At 37.9% G+C, this 19,477-nt stretch overlaps 2 protein-coding genes across 2 annotated transcripts in view; one reads left to right on the top strand and one right to left on the bottom strand.

Annotated features, from left to right (window-relative positions):
• MAGOHB (mago homolog B, exon junction complex subunit) overlaps positions 1–19,477 on the top strand; it is a 1,022,454-nt gene that overhangs the window by 303,055 nt on the left and 699,922 nt on the right. The gene's annotated exons all lie outside the window — the stretch shown is intronic.
• Positions 13,226–14,339, bottom strand: SMIM10L1 (small integral membrane protein 10 like 1). Its single transcript, XM_050748294.1, has one exon. It carries the CDS (start codon positions 14,143–14,145, stop codon positions 13,939–13,941), a length of 207 nt encoding a protein of 68 aa, XP_050604251.1. The 5' UTR covers positions 14,146–14,339; the 3' UTR covers positions 13,226–13,938.

Genomic DNA, 19,477 nt, shown 5'->3' with positions numbered 1-19,477 from the left:
AATTCTAAGACATGCAATAAGCATTTTCAGAGAGGCAGAAATCAGTTTCTACCACGTTATGTAACAGAACTAAAATTATAGAGTTTTATCTCTTAATTCACAATTATACTCACATTGCTACTATAAAAAGATCATAAATACATTTAGAGGATGATTGTGTTTGTGTTCGTTTATGTGACATGCATTTTGTTGCAATCTGATCACTGGATTTCTTAGAGGAAAAAATAGTAACAATGTTAGCCAGGAAGGCACAGAAAGCAAAGTGACGTTGTTTACAGAATGTTGCAGGTTTATTGTAAATTTTAGACAAGCATATGTATACATAGTCCTGCCTTGACTATGATAATCTAAGATTAGATAAGGTAACTATAGGTTGTATATAAGGTTAGGGGAGGGAAATTTTACTAAAAATTTTTGAATATGATGGCATAGATTAAAACATTGTACAGAAGCTGTATAATGAAATTTTTTTTACCAACGAAGGATACCTTTTAGAATTTACTTTTGATATATTCTTTATATTGTGCTAGAGTACAGAAACAAAAATATGCTATTAAATACTGATAAATGCATGCTTGTAAATTAATCTTGATGAAGCTATAGGTGAGGGCACCACTGCACAGCTGTGCCCTGGAGCCAGAAATGATGTTAGAATTATTAATACTTCCCCCTCCCCATATGCATCAACTGAAATTGTAAGTACATCTGAGCTATGTGGTATCATGTATAAATAACAGTGATGATGATAGTTTTAATAATAATACAGAATCTATTTTCTTAGTAATTTGCCTTTTACAAAATAAAATGTACATATATTATTTTAATCACTAATTTAGTATTTTATCAAAGATTATAATCATAATTTTCTTGCCTTGATAAAAGGTAATGTGCAAATCAAGTTGCATATATTTTAGACTTAGATATTGAATTTATTTTAAATATTTTTTAATATAAATGACTTAACTTTGTACTATTTACAAGATAACCCAAAACAGTATTTTTTATATTTTTGTGTCAGTAAACTTTTCTTTGGTAAGCAATTGATCCAATTCATGGGCAACCTTATTGGTAAATTAATACATGTCTAACTAAGAGTAACACATGTTTAACACTTAGTAGGCAGCAACCCCAGGGAGATGGGACTACAAGGAACAGGGACCTATTCTTCACAATAGAAGCAAAACGAAAGTAAAACTAGTAAAAGCAGCCCAGGACATATTCTGGTTATTGCAATTGATATATTGTAATCTGTATTTGTTTGTGTGTGTGTGTGTGTGTGTGTGTGTGTGTTTTGAGACGGAGTCTTGCTCTGTCATCCAGGCTGCAGTACAGTGGGGTGATCTTGGCTCATGTCATATTAGTAAATATTAAACCTCTTCTCTTCTCTTCTTTTTGAGATGTAGTTTTGCTCTTGTTGCCCAGGCTGGAGTGCAATGGCACAATTTTGGCTCACTGCAACCTCTGCTTCCCTGGTTCAAGCGATTCTCCTGCCTCAGCCTCCCGAATAGCTGGGATTACCGGTGTACACCACCACGCCTGGCTAATTTTTGTATTTTTAGTAGAGATGGGGTTTTACCATGTTAGCCAGGCTGGTCTCGAACTCCTGACCTCAGGTGATCCACCTGCCTCGGCCCCCCAAAGTGTTGGGAGTACATGAGCCATCATGCCTGGCCAGTAATCTGCAAATTTGAATGGCAAATGAGAGCAAGCTCTGCACCTCCACTTTCTCCCAAAAAAGGCCTTTGTGGGAATTTAGCAGTCACCAAGCCACAATCCAAGAGCCATGCCCAACACATGCACTGCCACATGCACCATGGAGAAGAAAGACTGATGTGATTATGACCTACCCTGGGACGCAGCTGTTGGGGAAAGAGGGAGATTATCACTCATTTTTATAGACTCCCACTAACCTCACTTGTCAAATAAATGCTCATTTCAACATTCTGGGTGTAATCATTGTGGTTATTTCAATGCACACAGTCGGGTAATTTATAGGAGAGGAACAAATAACCCGTTTCAACTGCTGAAATTGGCTTATCTCCAACCCATAGCTCTAGTTCTGAAGGCAAATAAGAGACAAATCAAGTATAACAAGGCATGTTTTCTTAAATCGTACTGTATGTATACATCAGGTAGAAACCCACACCTATACTGATTTCCAAGAAAGAGGAGCACCAGTTTCCTCACTCTCTCAGGTGGTTTATCTGCTATGTCTTAGTAGGTGGCTTTTACTAGCAAAATCTTGATTAGACAGCATCTTCTTTGAGCCAGGGTCATGCTTTAAGGGGTGTTTCCTTTTTTTAAAAAAACTTTCATTTTAGTTTCAGGGGCGCATGTGCAGGTTTGTTATACAGGTAAACCCATGTCATGAGGGTTTGTTGTACAGATTATTTCATCACCCAGGTACTAAGCCTATTACCCAATAGTTATTTTAGGGGGTGTTTGTATATTCACACAGTTGTTTTTCTTTCATTCTAGACACCAGATGGTATTTTGTCTAGAGTAGGACATAGATTACTCTAATTATGTAGATTGAAAAAATTGTGATTATTAACTTGGACTTTGAATACAACTCACAGTATATGGGACTTGTGGTTTTTATACTTGTTATTGCATCTTTTATTTTTAGTTTCTTCAGTGTAACTACAAACTCAAATGTTCTTTAATTGCTATCTCCTGACTGACTTGTTTTCTGTGTTTGTCACAGTTAAGCCATGCCTGTCAATGGAGTCTTCTTCTCAATTAGCCTTTATATGACTTACAAAGCATTTCTGAAAACATCAGTGACGTTTTCAGATAGGGCTATCTTGCTTCTTGTGTCACAAAATCTAGTACTCTAGCCATCTTCAACTCCCTGGGCTAGAAGTAGTTCCTTTTCATGAAGAAAAGTACCAAGCCTCCCCCATCTTGGGTGGCAGACCAGCATGTTCCTTTTGATTCTGTATGATTTCTTGATTGAACTAGAAAGATTACAGAACAGTGCTGGGTTTTTCAGGATTAGAATAGAAATGATTCATAAGTTCATATATGAATGTAACATTTTCTCTAATTTTAAGGAGGTACTTTCTTTTCTTGCTCTGATACTTGTTTCACAGTCAAGCCTTACTCATTTTCTCCTTTTGTGTGCTGCTAGTGGGACTGCCAACTAAGTTAGCACTAATTCATTTAACAAATAGTTATGGAAGACCTACTATTATCCAGGCCCTTTATGTTCTGTGAATTGGAAATATACCAATCAACAACAACAAAAAAGTCACTTATGTGGTTGTTAAGAGAGTTGCTGGCCAATTTGCCAGTCAGCATCAATACTGGCTGAATAGAAACACATTGTCAGAGAACAAGGCAGGCAAAATCCTGTCCTGTCCTCAGAGAATCATAGATTTGCAGCTTTTGCGTAGAAAGATTTTTGCCTGGGTTTGGGAGTCACTGTAAGACATACATCAAGAGCCTCTCAGTGAGTGCCAGCAATGTATTCCAGACCAATTAAGTAATAAAAATCCCTGGGGGTGGCCCACAGGCATCAATGTTTTTTTACAGCTCCCACATTAACTGCAATGTGCAGTAAAGGTTGAAAACCATTGTATTAGAGTTCAAAATAATACAAATAAATTATGTAATATATTTTACTGTGGATATATTTTTATGAGACAAAGGATTTTACCAAAGGAAGAATTAATGAAAAGAATTTCCCTCCTACTCTCCGTCTTATTTTTTTTGCTATTTTCCATCTTTTTTACTATGTTTTTCAATTCAGTTGATAAGAGCTTATTCGGAATCAAATAGCCAGGAAGGCATTGGAAACCAAGCTCAAAAGTTCAGTAAAACAGCTCAGATAGAGGAATAATTTTGGTTTGTTTGCATACGCTTTTACATAATTGTGTAAAATCATCTCCCTTTTTGTCTATTTCTTTAAGAAATCCTAAAAGCTTCAAGACCCAAGCCAACTGTCATTATCTTCATGAAACTAGAATTAGTTATTGGCCATAGATTTTATAACACCCTCCTCTGTGTTGTAATTACATTTTGATCAAACTTTGATTACATTCAGTAGTAAAAGCACATTTAATGTTGATTTTTTTCACTACTCTGTGAGCTTTTTGATGCTTCTTTTTATTACACTTAATTCATCTAAAGTAGAATCGGAAATATGATGGAGTTTAATGAAACAAATGAATAATACACATATTATAGAGGTTATTTTTAGATAATTCTTTTAAAATTAAAATATTCAAATCCAAATGGTATTGACTTTCAGTTGAGGAGGAAATTACAAATCAGTGTAAAGAAATCTGTTGGGTATTTGCATACCTGACTTCGCCCTTCTAGATGTCCTCACAAATTGGAAACTGCTGACAGTACCAATGATAAGTTGGCCCATTTACTATATTTACTGTTTAACTTGTAAGTCAGTAGCTGATTAAAAATAATGTTAAAGTTTTTCTTTTTTAATTAAGATATGTGAGACGATCTTCTTGCACATATTTCAGGCCTACTAGTGAGATGAATATTAAAAAAACCAGAAAGATATTTTGTGAAGATAAGTGAGATGGCATCAAACAGAAGATCATTCTGAGTTACTGTAAACATTTTAAATATAAATCTGAAAATCATCAAGTTGGATATTACTCTGCAACATTTTGACAGCAAAAGTATCAGTGAAACATAGCATTAGCTTTCTGGATTTGCTTCTACAGAAATGCCACCTGGAATTGGAAATACCTTTCTGATAGTAATGATGGGAGAATTCATAATCTGAATGTTAGGGAATGAGTTCATTGTACTAGTTAACTGCATTAACTGGTGAGGAGTCAAATGATCTTATCAGCCGACTGCATCCTCACCAGCCTTGCTATCTCCAGAATCAGTCAACTTTGGATAATACTACTTGATTCATTTTTAATAGCATTATGGCCACATCTATATGCCTTCAACAAACTAGTAAAATTTATTGGTATTTTGGGGGCACTGACCAATCACTTAGTTACCTGGCTTGCTGCCTGTCTTAGTGTTTTCTACTTCTTTAAAATAGTCAATTTTTGCCACCCCTGCTTCATCTGGCTGAGATGGAGAATTAGCAGAGTGCTACTTGTACTCCCACTGGGGTCTTTGTTCCTACTGGTTTTCAACCTTGCATTAACAGGTGGACTTAGTGACTTGTGGATTAACAGCTACACAACTTATGAAAGAAACTCAAGTTGGTCTTTAGATGTAAGGAAAATTCTATATTGTAATGTCTGGATTCTTGCCAGTTTGATCTACTTAATTTCCTTTCTTCTGTCCCTGATCTCACCGCTCCTTTTAATTCTGTCCTTGATGAAACGTATCAGGAGTTTGCAGCTCAACACCATGGGCCCAAGGAATCTCAGAATGAAGGCCCATAAGAGGGCCGTGAAAATGAAAATGAAAATGAAAAAAATGATGGTGTCTTTCCTCCTCTTCTTTTTGGTTCACTTTGCTTCTCTCCTACTAACAGGTTGGATTTTCCTTGTACAGCAGAAATAGCAGGTCAATTTCTTTGTCTTGTTGACATCAATTATTTTTCCTTCAAATCACTCATTTGTCCTAATTTTGGAAAACCACAAGCTGAGACAGACTGCTGTGGAACTACTGTGGCATCTTAAGTGCTACCTAAAACGAGTGAAAGCTTTAGTTTCGTAGACTTTTCCAGATTTTTCTATATTCCAGGGGAATTAATGAGAACACATTGAAGATGTATTTTAGCATGTGTTTTTCACCCGGATTATTTTAAGGTATAAGTGAGCATCACAAAATTTCCCTAGAATGGCCTATAAATGAACAATTTACTCATAAAGTCAGCCAATGTAATACTAGATTTTTAAAAAAGTAATTCTCATTGTCATTTTAATATTTGCTAGTAACAAGGAAATATTTGAGACTTAATATAAATATAAAATATATAATGCAACATGTTTTATTTTATATGTGCTGGCAAATGTGTGATGACATTCATATGTGAGGAAAAAAAAGTAGTATTTGGAAATGGTTCTAAATACCATTAGAGCCTAATATCTACTCCAATTTTTATAACACTAAGTAAAAGACATTAAGAACTAAAAATGTTGAAAGCATATAATCTCATAACAATAGATGTAACTTTTAAAACAAAAGATAATTCTCTCATTAGGACCCTAGCTAGGAATTCAAGCTATCATACTTTTGTAGGATAAGTGCAAAATCAACTGAACTTCTAAAAAGAAGTTGAATACTTATCCCTATGTCCATAATGATGCTTCTATTTTTATAGGATCAAAACCACACTTTGACACAAGATCTCTGTGTGTGTGCACATGTGTAATGATATATTTTTGTCATACCATGAATACTAGTGTGTCACATCAGAGAAAACTAACACAACCAACTCACTAAGAATAAGAACATAAAGGAAAATTTATAAGAGAATGTCACATATTTGCATATATTTTAGGCATGTTTGCATTTGTGTATAGTTCTAGGTTGACTTTTACAATAAAATAATTTAAAGTAACTGAAAATGTATACAATATATAATCTTAAGGCCAGTCTTAAGACATTTAGATTTTTAAAACTTCATTCATTCTTAGATACTGTGTAATAAATTTCCTAATGATTATCATGGACATTATCTTGCTTTAGAAAGGGCAACATTAAAATCACATTGACTATATTTAGGTTCAGATCGTGAGGATAATTTGGTTTGGAATTATTCCTTTCAGTAAACAAGTTAAATTCCCTTCCCCGGCCGGGCGCGGTGGCTCAAACCTGTAATCCCAGCACTTTGGGAGGCCGAGACGGGCGGATCACGAGGTCAGGAGATCGAGACCATCCTGGCTAACACGGTGAAACCCCGTCTCTACTAAAAAAATACAAAAAAACTAGCCGGGCGAGGTGGCGGGTGCCTGTAGTCCCAGCTACTCCGGAGGCTGAGGCAGGAGAATGGCGTGAACCCGGGAGGCGGAGCTTGCAGTGAGCTGAGATCCGGCCACTGCACTCCAGCCTGTGCCACAGAGCGAGACTCCGTCTCAAAAAAAAAAAAAAAAAAAAAAAATTCCCTTCCCCTTTTCCTTCCCCTTCCCCTCCCTTCGCTGCCCTCCCCTCCCCGTCCCCTCTCCTCCCTCACTTTCTCCTACCCTTCCCCATCCCTATTCCCTCTCCTCCCTCTCCCCTCCCCTCCCCTTCCCTTCCCTTCAAGATGGAGTTTTGCTCTTGTTGACCAGGCTGGAGTGCAATGGTGCAATCTTGGCTCACTGCAACCTCTGCTTCCTGGGTTCAAGCAATTCTCCTGCCTCAGCCTCCCAAGTAGCTGGGATTATAGGCATGCGCCACCACGCCTGGCTAATTTTTTTGTATTTTTAGTAGAGACAGGGTTTCTCCATTTTGGTCAGGTTGGTCTCAAACTCCCGACCTCAGGTGAGGATTACAGAGATGAGCCACTGCGCCTGGCCTAAACTTTTCTTTAATGATCAAGATTCAAAAGATTTAAACAACCATGCACAATCCTTGCTTCTAGTGAGTGGGACTTAGAAGTAAATGTCTTATTAGGATTAAGTCCTCACATCTCAGGTACTATCCTTGGAGAGATGAAGCTATATGGAGCAGAAACCTATTCCAGATAATAAAAGCACAGAAAATGACTATTAAACGATGAAGGCTGGGAGACAGTCTGGGACTGTGGCTACCACTGTATTGCATTCTCCCTATTACAATGACATTTTGAGATTAAGCTCTGCACCATCATTTTCCATAATAAAAGCCTGGGTTGGAGATGCAAGCCACGATCCAAGACAACCACGACTCTTACATCCAAAGCTAGTTGCAGGCAATCTGGAGAGAACTGTATCCTATCCTGGGAACAAATAATTGGGAAAAGAAAATGATTGACTTTTTTTTTTTTTTTTTTGCCAATTGCTTTCTCCTAAAGTAAGTTTATAGTCTTGATGTCATGAGAGTTTTCGAGTTCCCCCGTCTCAGTTTGGTCACACAGTTGATTTATAGAGGAGCTGCCAATAACCTGAATAACCTGTTTCTAATGCCAAAAACGGCTGATGCCTGAGCCCTACCTTAGGCCCAGAAGTTAAGATGAGAAGATATTTTGGGTGTGCAAGCCATGTTGTCCTTAGCTTTACTCAAAGAAAACATCCTAGTGAAAATATGCATGGATCAATATTTCAGAGGGCGTGATAGTCTCTGGTGAATCTCTGATAGTTCACATGGTTTGCTGCTGCCCTTAATTTCATGTCCTTTGAGCTAGAAACTTCCTTAATTAAAATACAGAAACAAGGAGGCCATCTGCAAAATCCATACTTCCAGTCCACTCATCTGCTACATTGCTTAATGCTGTGTACAATGACCTAGGCCCTGAGCTAGATAATTGCCAAGAATAAATCTTCATTTAGAAAACTGATCAGATGGTTGGTTTGATAAATTCAGAAAAATGTTAGGCAATATTTTTTTGGGAAGGTTATTTGTAGAAGAAATCCCAGGTGACTGATAAACTATTTTCAATTTTAGCTATTTTGAGGGGCACCAATGTAGATGCAGCTTCAGAAGACAAAGGCATTATCCTGACTTGTACATTGCCACCTCTATTCCTCAGCCCCATGTTTAATAAATGAATCAGTTCTGGAAAAATTTACGTTCCCTTTTATATAGATATAACCTGGCCTCTGAACTTTGAAGCTTCTATTAATTATTTTCCTTTTAGACTTCAGTTTGAGATACTTTTGCAGTTTTCGAAAAACAATTAAAAAGTGAAAATGATCTCTTGAACAACAGTTCTTTTTTAACTTTAAACATCTTGTATCTTTGGCTTTTTGTTTTTTGAGACAGGGTCTTGCTCTGCAGCCCTGGCTAGAGTGCAGTGGCATGATCACAGCTCACTGTTTTTTGTTTTGTTTTTGTTTTAATCTGCTGAACATAATCTCTAATTCTCTGCCAATGATCTTAGAGCCAAGACACTCTAGTTACAATATTTCATTATTTGGCTGTGTGATTGTTTTTCTCCTTCTTTTTGGTTGATGAAAAGTTGTACCCAACTTCCTCACTAATAACATGAATGATCTCCGTATCTCTTTATTGTTCATTGATGCATTCCACTATTTTACAGTGGCTAAGTCCATATTCTTGGTGTTGAAAGTCATGAAGATGGTGATGACTTTGTAATGTTCATTGCAGATTCCTAATCAGGACAGAAACTGGCAGGGATGTCCTGCAATTAAACTCCTAAGACTTCCATAGTTTCTTCTTTTCATTTGTAGTAGGCTCTTGGGAAGGTCCTTGGGCCTTTTAGTTTAGCAATGCCAAGAGCATTGCTGAAATTTGTATTTGTAAGGGTAGGGGGAGGTTTACTGAAATTTTGAAAAGATTCATGACCTGACCTGGTGGTAATCCTGCTGAGCAAATCCTATTTAGTTTGTTCATACTGCTATAAAAAATACCATAAAATGGGTGCTTATAAACAACAGAAATTTACTTCTTACAGTTCTAGAGGCTGGGAAGTCCAAGATCCAGACATTCACAAATTTGATATCTGGTGAGGGTTCATTTCCTTGTTCATAGATGACTTTTCCCTATAATTTTACATGGCAAAAGGGGTAAGGGAATTATTTTGGGGTCTCCTTTGTAAGGGCACTAATCCCATTCATGGGAGTTTCATCTTTATGACCTGATCACCTTCCAAAGGCCCCATCTCCTAAGATCATCACTTTGGGGGTTAGAATGCCAGTATGTGAATTTTTGGGGGGCACATTCAGACCATAGTACAAGTGTTAAAACTGCATGAAGACTCCCTGCACTCAAGGTAGCCCAAGAAATAGACTAACATGAATCAATCCAACCCAATTATTGGGAATTCTCATAGTTCTTGCAGAGGTTCTTTCCTTGGCCCATTTTCTTGGAACTTCCCAAACATAGTCTTTAGACTACTTTCCATGCTCAAACTTCCAAGTATTAGGATATTCCTTCCCCTCATCTTTTGTCCCTGTATTCCTCTACTTTCATCCTACCCCTTTATGCTTCTGCATGTAACTTTATTTTCTTCTTGACTCTATCAAAAGCTATTGATGTCCTGCCAGAAAGATCACCCATTAAAAGCAAACTGCAAGATTTTCTAACAAAATTGAGTTAGGGATTCCCAGGACAGGAACAGACATGGCTTCAAATTTAAGATTGTCTGATCTCTACTCTGGGTAGCAAAGAAAAGTGTTTTCCTTCCATTCTGAGGACAATGCCCTTCCTCTCTCTCCCTTTGCTTCCATATCCCTCAATCTCACCACTGTCTAATAAAATAAGCCAATAGATTTAAGGCTGCAGAGAGTATAAAATACTTGAACTTACATAACAAATCATGTTAAATATTTATATTTTACTATGAAAGACCCTCAATAGTTACATTAAAAAAAGTAACTATTACCCAGGTAATATTTCTGTCCAGAAATTTGAGAAACAGGATTATCTGTAATTATCTACATATTTAAGAAAATTGCACTCCTTATGAAATATATCTTTAGGAATTACTGGAGATTCATTTGAGGTCTGGTTGGTTACCATGACCTTAGGAAGTTACTTAACCTCTCTAAATCCGTTTGCTTCTTTGAAAAATGATAAAAATGTTTTCCTCACAGGGTATATGTGAGAATTATGGAGCTCATGTATATAAACACTTTTTCATAGTTTCTGGCATTAAAAACTCAATATATATTTTTAAATGATGTTGACGGTAATGATATGCTGTTTGTCACCACATGTATTTTTATCCAGAAAAAAAAACAAAAACAAAAACAAAAAACTTTTCCTCTATCCCTTAGGTTACATACATTGCTATGTTCACCATTTTCCTTTTATAGCTAAAATAAACTGTAACACATCATTTCCCTTTTTTTCGTCAGCTATATTCCTTAAGTTTTGTATTTACTGATAATAATTATGCCACCTATGTCTCTGCTTTTTCATGCTTGAGGGATCTCTGGAACAATCAACGTGCATCATGGTCTGAAAAAACCCAATTTATGGGCAATAAAGTGAATCATCTTATCATCAGGGACAAATATATCTGTTTCCTTTATTGACTGCTGACTATGTAGAGCATACCAACCAAATTGCCATTCATCTATCCATCCAACAATATTTATTAGCTATTCCGCACTGGGCAATGCTCTAGGATTGGGGATAGAACAGTGAACAAACAAAATCCTTGGCCTAATGGATATTACCTGGCAGCGTGCCAGGAAGAATAAACTCACTTGTGAATTACAACAGTAACTGGTTTATTCAGGTCAAAATCTTGTTTTGTCTCCTGAGAATTTCACTGAATTGCAACACGTAGGTGGCAAAGTATACCTCAAGAATTAAGAGCAATTGTGAATAAATGATAAACCACAGAGCTTACATTTACCTCCTAATATAGACCCATATTTATGTAAATAATATGTATGCATATTTATTTATGTAAATTACATAATTACACATTTACATTGTAAATATGTGATTTTTACATATTTAAAATGTAAAAATGTAAAAATTACATATTTACATTTATGTAAATATGCATATATATTAGGAGGTAAATGTAAGCTGCAACTGTATACATATATAGTAAGTGGTAACTGTGTACATAGTTACTACTTACATTTATATATGTGTATGTACATATATGTATATATACAATGCACACACATACTGTTACTACAGGGTGTAAAATTGAATAGGATATAGTGTCTTCCCTCAAAGAGTTGTCAATTATGTTGGAGGATATAATAAATACAAAGTCTGTTTCTTCGGTTTAACAAATGATTGATGTGAGGAAAAAAGTTGTAGGAACATGTTCACATAGTCACCCAAATGGAGCATCCTACTCTGTCACCATTTCAGGATTAAGACTAGACAGTCTTCTGTGTTACAAATTGGGACATTAGTGCTCTGCGAAACAGTGATGTTCACCATTCTAAATCCCTTGGTATTACTATTTCATTTATTAAACTACACTTCTGATATTTTAGATTAAAATGTTTTGGCTTATTGCCATCTAGGAAACCTGTCTTGAATATATAAAACAGACAGCTGATGCACAATCAGGGAAAAATAAGGCAACCTATGAAAATGGCCTTATGGATTAAAAGAAGTGAGCTCCTATATGGTCAGTGGAATCCAGGAAAAATTTAATGGAAAAAGTGTCATCTAAGCTTAGCTTTAAAACAGAGTATCTTTAAGTAGAAAAGGCATAAAGGAGAATATGCCCAAGTGGAGTTTGGCTGGAGACAACGAATAAAGACTAGAAAGAACAATTATCCAAGGCCAGACCTGGTGTTGGAGGGGGCAAGATCCTTACTACTTAAAGACATAGAACAACTAACTGTTCGCTGGGCACAATGAGTGGAATATAGAACACTGCATCTAGTTTAAAACTTTACCCTTCTTAGTGGTTTATTATTTTTTTCTGAAAAAACATGTGTATACTACTTTTACTGCACTTTTCTATATCAGATCTTGATTTAAAACTTTACCACTCTTAGTAGTTTATTATAGTTTTTTTTTTAAAATCTGGAAAAAACATGTGTATACTACTTTTCCTGCACTTTTCTGTATCAGATCTTGATTGGCTCACCACCATTACACACACACATCTCTCTTCTCTTCCATCCTCCAGGTTGTAGAATCATTTGTTGTAAAATCAGTATTCAGTATTCACATAATTATGACAGACTTTACATGACTAGTATTGTTCATAGTTGAGGTATACAGTGTAGTTTTCAAATTTTTATTTTTCTCAGGGTTCAAAATTACATGTTCTATTTTCTTAATTTTGAAAATTATGCAATCACTACTTTATCCCCACTCTATGGAAAAATGAAAGCTCTCTAGGCTGTATTCAAATACGCCAGGTACTCTATCAATTTTTATTTTTTGAAATATTCTACCTGAGCGCTCCATCTTTAGGCATTTCCTGTTGACTTCATACTGTTCTCCCCTACCACTCTCCCTCTTTAATATATTACCGTTTTAGAAACTTTATGGCTACCCTGTAATAAAAGTCGTTCCACACTCAACAACAGACAGTACCTTTCAAGTTCCCACTTTATAAGGACAGAACCACCATTCCATTTATTCCCGCCGCCCTCCTTCAACATTCCCACCTGTATTTCCGGCTCTCTTTTTAAAATATGGTAAATAACATTTGCATTCCACTTCGTAACCATAATTATGTACTTAAACAATAAAAACCATAACAACATTTGTATTTTACGATTATTTAAATGTTATTCACTGAACAGCCAAGCTTTGTGCTACTATGGGATTTCCTTTTCTGCGGTTCCAAGCCTCGATCCACGACGTCCTGCCACAGGAGCATTGCAATAGAGCCCATTTTCTCACACTCTCGCCATTAGTTCAAAAGCTTGCAGCATTTTGTCTGGTACTTGGAGGATGCTTTTCCTGTACAGTTTTGCTTTTTTTCACTGAAAGTTTCTGATTATTATTATTTTCTCTTGTGGAATGAAGAAGTATGTACCTTCTATATCACTATCTTAATACCTTCAGCTTTTACTCATTCAAATCTTGCTTACAATCCAGTCCAGTACTCACGGTTTACTGATTTGCTTTTTCCTGAAAATTTTAGCCTTCTGTTTTGTTTTGAAATAATGCAACCTCTGCGCTTTGTCACGTCCTGAAATTCGTCAGGTGTTTTAGGATGCACACTTTCTTAGATCTTTTCGAGGGTCTTAACTGCAGTTCTGTTTCCGGAATCGCGTATTTTCTTTCTAGGAACTGTAGGCTCTCGGCGGCCCCCAGAGGAGCTCTGCTTGTAGCGAAGAAAGAGGCCGCGAACAGCGCCTGAGCGCTAACGCGAGACTGTGGGGCTCGCCATTCGCTGCTCCGCCGCGCCGCAAGGGACCCTGGGAGTAGGCCATTATGCTAGCCCCTGAGGCCGTTAGCTTAGTCACGACTCTAAATGTGTACCTGCAATCGGATGTTGAGGATCACCGAGCCCGCGACGTAGAAGTACGGGAAGTTCATGCGCAGCTGCCAGGCCAGCTCGAAGAAGGCGAGCAGGGTGCGGGAGAGCCCCTTGCAGAAGACGCCGTACGAGGTGGGGGCCGCGGCGGGGCTTGAGGCCCTGACGGCCAAGGAAGACTGAGCCGCCGGGGGGGCCATGGGCCAGGTGTCGCCGCCCGCCCAGCGTCTGTACCGAGGGTTGCCGCAGGGCCCACGGACCCCCTAGCGACGGCTGGGACCGGCGGGACGGTGGGCAAAGCGGCCCCCGGGCTCACACCCAAGCTTGCCGCTGCCGCTGCTGGGTCCGGTGCGGCGCGTCGCCCCAGGCGCCGCTGGCGCTCCGCCCCTTCCTGTCTGCCTCTCACTTTTGGCATTTACCGTTTAGAGCTCAACTGGTGGTTGATCTGGAATAGGATGTGTTATATAGCATGTACGAACAACCATGCAGATATTTCCACTTTAAAATGAAAAAAGCTAAGCGAGATGTAACTTGCTCTAGGGCACAAAATTTGTAAAGTCCAAAACTAGATTAAAACTTTAGTTTGTCTGCTGTGTTCTGTGGGATGTTAGCCAGGAATCTTACCCTTTTGATTTCATAACATTAATATTAGGGCAAGATTATTCCTAAGCCAGTAAAGGCACAAGATCTCTGTATTCATAATATACCATAGGCATAAAGGATCACAATCTTAGTCTTTGGATTTTTCTATGTATTAGGAATATTTAAATTGCAAGTGACAGAAATGATAAACATTCAAGCAAAAAACTAGTAGACACGCGTATATACACACGGACATACATACAAAATCATATTCCCGTCTATGTAAACCCTTAAAAAGTTCAGATTAGCTATGGAAGCTTCTATTTCTGCATGGAGATGCATCTGTGAAACCCGTGGCTAGGCTGTAAGGGCTAGAATACTACTCTGTACTTCCAAACTCTTAATACCATTAGAGTAACTGCACAGTGAATCTCTAATAGCCACAATACTTTTGCTATTTAAATGACGCACATTTCATTACCTTCACTTATCTCCCATTTTAACTAGACAGCCTTGTATGTTTTAATCTTAACACGTCTTCATTCATGGATTATTCAAATGTGTGATTTCTGACCATGACATTAAGATTACAGTCTTGTTCTGAAAAGCATTGTTCAGATACCACACATCGCACCGTGCACTGCATGTCTAGCAGCTTTCAAAGCACAAGTTCAGTACCCTAGAGTACCTCTGTTTCTATATAGTCTACTGATGATATGACTGGTAGAAATAACATGCCATTGAGAAATTTATAAAAATTAATTTTGTTTTCCCAGCCAGTATTTCTTCTTTTGCTACTTTGCTGTACCAATACCACTACCTGGAGATAGTACTTACAGGAATTACTTATGACAACTTCTAAAATACTGGTATACAGACTGAAGAGCAATGTAAAATAAATGATCCATTCCAAGAACTGGGAGAAGTTATGTAATTTCAGTTCACAAATATAATTTACTCCCTTTGAAAATTGAAAGACTAATACATAGAGCCATTCAGGGTCACAGGAGTCATTACGTTCCTGGATTTTTCATTTCCAAATATGTAAAGCTATGTGGACTCTCTCTCTCTTCTGTTCCTCTTTTGTGCCACCCTTTATGCCCTACTTGCTCCAGCTCTGGGTAACTCCATGAAAACTTTGTCTTCCACCCTGAGACCGTGGGGAAAATAGCAGCCACCCACTGATAACATGGCCAGATTGAGGTCCTATTCCAGTGGGAAGGGAATAGGCAAAGAACAGTCACAAAGCTCCAAATCCTACTCCTTAATGCTCTAGAGCGGAAGAAAGATTTCCTTCTTTCCTCCTGAGAGTGGGATAGGACCAATAATGTAGATGGTCATAGTTTTTATCTGCCCCTTGATGTTTTAGATTTGAATGCCTAATCCACATTTCTTGCTAGTAGGCACGTATGAACAGTCTGTCAACAATAACACATCTTAAGCCATTTCTCTGGGTGGTATTTCATTGACTCTTAATTGGCCTTCCTTTCCTAATCTTTTTTCATTTCCCTATTTTTGATGTTATATTCCAGTTTTGATACTTTATAATTTCTTGTTTAGCTTGGTGATCTTTTGGCAAAGTTTTAAGGTAGGCTTCAGTGGGTCTGCAAAGTACCATATTGTCAAATTCTCAATTCCCTTTTTGAGAATCTGCCAAGGTAAGTTCTCTCTTATATAAGAAATGCATTCAGAATGCAAGATCGGATTCATAGGATCCAAGCCTAAAGGCAAGAGAAAAATTGCAAATCAGTGAAAGAGTCTGTCCCACATTTGCATGCTAACAAAATGAGTTACCTTTCAATCATCATCACACACTGAAATTTAAAGGAAACTTTTACACAGATTCAGTACAACGCTGAAAGGAGAACAAATTGTATCAATGATACCAATGATTAGGTTCCCTAGCAACACTGGGCAATTTCTGGATCAAGACTGTACAATCAAGCATCAGATGTGTTATACTGAAGCAGACAGTTACAACATGAGAGATTAATATTTTTCTCTGTGTATTCTAGTTATAAGGAAGAATATTTTGCTGAGGGTGATATTAGGAGAATTCATGATTAGAATATTTGGAAATGGCTTGATTGTACAGATTAACTGCATTGACTGCCTTAGGCATTGTAAGATTCCTTTAACTGACTTTTCATAAGTTTAGCCATCTCCAGAATTTATCAGCTATGTTTAATACTGCTTAATGCTTTTGTACTTACGTTCACACCACACCATTAACTTGCGCTAATACCAAACTAGAAAAAAAGTACAATTTCCTTTTGGACACTGATCAATACTCAACCCTCTGGTTTGCTATCTGCCTGATAATTTTGGGAGGTGGGGGCAATTCAAGATAGCTAATTTTTTCTCAGCCATTTTTCCTCTGGACAAAATGTAGAATTAATTATGTGAATATTATGATTCTGATGGAGTCCTTGGTTTATTAACATTCCATTGGGATATAAATGATTTTGGAGTCTGTAATCTTTCTTACTTTCTTTTTATCGTGTACTGTTTTTCAACTTTTATATCAGATTCGATTCACTTTATGGTAAACAGCCTGCTGGGCATGATGCTTTTGTACATAGTAGCAACTTTCTGCCTTTCTGATCACTCTGATTCTGATTCTTGGGAAGAACAAGCTGAGTCAGACCTCTTATAATGCTGTGAAAGATTATATTCTTGATGTGATGGGAAACCTTGGTTCCTTGAAAGTCTTAACGAAAACTGTTTTTTGTATTAGGAAAAAATAAAATCAAGTAGAAGCCCACATAAAAACTCTTTCATTTTTCTTTTCTTTCTTTCTTTCTTTTTTTTTTTTTTTTTTGCTATGGCTTTAATATATGCATAGAGTTTGGCATCATTGTAATTCTCACCAGAACATACTCAGAGCTAAACATATACTCTTATTTCCATATTTCAAGCAAGACTTTTCTTTTTCCTCCCCCACCTCTCTTTTAAACAATGAGACACACTTAATAATTGTCAGATTATTAAGATCTATTGTATTCTTCATTACAAGGCCAGAGAGGTTACATGAAAAATCACCTATATGTGAATCTATTTTTTTAATTGAGACATTTATAAACCATGCATGTGGAAGAATATGATACAGCATGCATTTATGCATGCATTTTGAAAAGCATCTCGAGAATTCTGCTTCCTTTTAGAAGGTAGAAAACCAAAAGAAAATGTTGCTTCTGCTCTAACAAGGGGAGTAAACTAGGTAGGCTACAAAGTCGTAATTTATTTTGAGCTTGTTAGAACTGAAGTTACAAGGTGAGCAGGTAAACTGAATTTTAGCATTTTGGGAGGCCGAGGCGGGAAGATCATGAGGTCAGGAGATCTAGACCATCCTAGCTAACATGGTGAAACCCTGTCTCTATTAAAAGTATGAAAAATTAGCTGGGCATGGTGGTGGGCGCCTGTAGTCCCAGCCACTCGGGAGGCTGAGGCAGGAGAATGGCATGAACCCAGGAGGTGGAGCTTGCAGTGAGCTGAGATCGCACCACTGCATTCCAGTCTGGTAGACAGAGCAAGACTCTATCTCAAAAAAAAAAAAAAAAAAAAAAAAAAAAAAAGCCTTTGCAAATAGGAGACACAAATTGTTTCATCTGTGACAGAACTCCACAAGAGTTCTCTGACATGTCGATAGGTAACAAGAAAATGGCTGAAATTTTAACCAGTTCTTACAAAGGTTGAGTGTAGTTTAATGTAACAGTTTAGAGTACCTGGGAGCCCCAGACACAGGAGTGATCAGTAATTGCCAGCTTTTTCCCTTGGGCTTCTACCGAATGCTTACTGGAAAGGTTGAGGACAGAGCAGGAAACCTGGGAAAGCTCCTTTATGGTACATGGTATAGGAGATAGAATAACGGCTTTTCCAAAGATGTCTATGACTTAATCTTTGGAACTAGTTAATATGTTACATTACACGGCATGGGGACTTTGCAAATGTGATTATTGGTATGCACCCTGAGATGGGAGATTATCCTGTATTATTTAGGTGGGTTCAGTCTAATTATATCAGTCCTTAAAAACAGATTATTTCTTAATTAGGGTTAGAGAGATGCAACACTTCTGACTTTGAAGATGAAGGAGGCCCCAAACTAAGGTCTGCAGGTAGTTTCTAGAAGCTGGGAATGGCAAGGAAATGGATTCCTCCCTAGAGCCTCCAGAAAGCAATGCAGGCTTGCTGATACCTGGATTTTAGCTTAGTAAGACATATATCAGACTTTGATCTACAGAACTGTTAAGATAATTTTGTAGCATTTAAGCCACTAAATTTATGATACTTTGTTTCAGCAGCAGTGCAAATCTAAAACAAATGGGAACAAAGTCTTCTTAAGTTTTAAGGAGGAGTAATAGAAACTGGAGAAGCCCATTTACACTGGAACTTGCCTGAGTAAAAGGTGGTTGTTGGCCAGTGCTAGGGGACAGGCAAGAAAACTACACATGTTCTGGATCTTTATTAAGCAAAATCTGCCTGCTGCTGAGTGAGGGCAGGGCATCCACTGTAGCTTAGACCCTACTCTGGTATTGGGCAATAGCTGATTGGCACCGGGGGTGGGGTAGGAAACCTCCCTGCACTCCTGGGTCTGCATTGATACTTGTTAGAGATCTGTTGCCACGGGGGAAGTCCAGGAAACTCACTTGCTCTGGACTGCATGCTGGCTAAATGGAAAGGATCTGCCACTGAGGGAGGGCAGAAAACCCACCAACCCTGAACTCTGCATGAACACCAGGAAAAAGCCATTTGCTGCAGGAAGGGGGCAGTTAATCTGATGATATCAAGACCCTCCAGTGATACAAGGCATTGATTGACTGACACTCAGGGAGGGGCAGGAAGGTTGCCTGCCTTGGACTCCCATGCTGACCCCGGGGGAAAGCCATCTATTGCCACTGGAGGAAGGGAAGAAAACCAGCTTTCAACCAGGATCCTGCACTAGTTTTAGGC

The sequence above is a fragment of the Macaca thibetana genome, chromosome 11, assembly GCF_024542745.1.
Source record: "Macaca thibetana thibetana isolate TM-01 chromosome 11, ASM2454274v1, whole genome shotgun sequence".
NCBI lineage: Eukaryota > Metazoa > Chordata > Mammalia > Primates > Cercopithecidae > Macaca > Macaca thibetana.
This window is presented reverse-complemented; position numbering and strand designations above follow the sequence as displayed.

What these genes read in the sequence shown, in the direction of transcription:
- SMIM10L1 (XM_050748294.1), bottom strand. Translation starts at nt 14,145, where the DNA reads ATGGCCCCCCCGGCGGCTCAGTCTTCCTTGGCCGTCAGGGCCTCAAGC.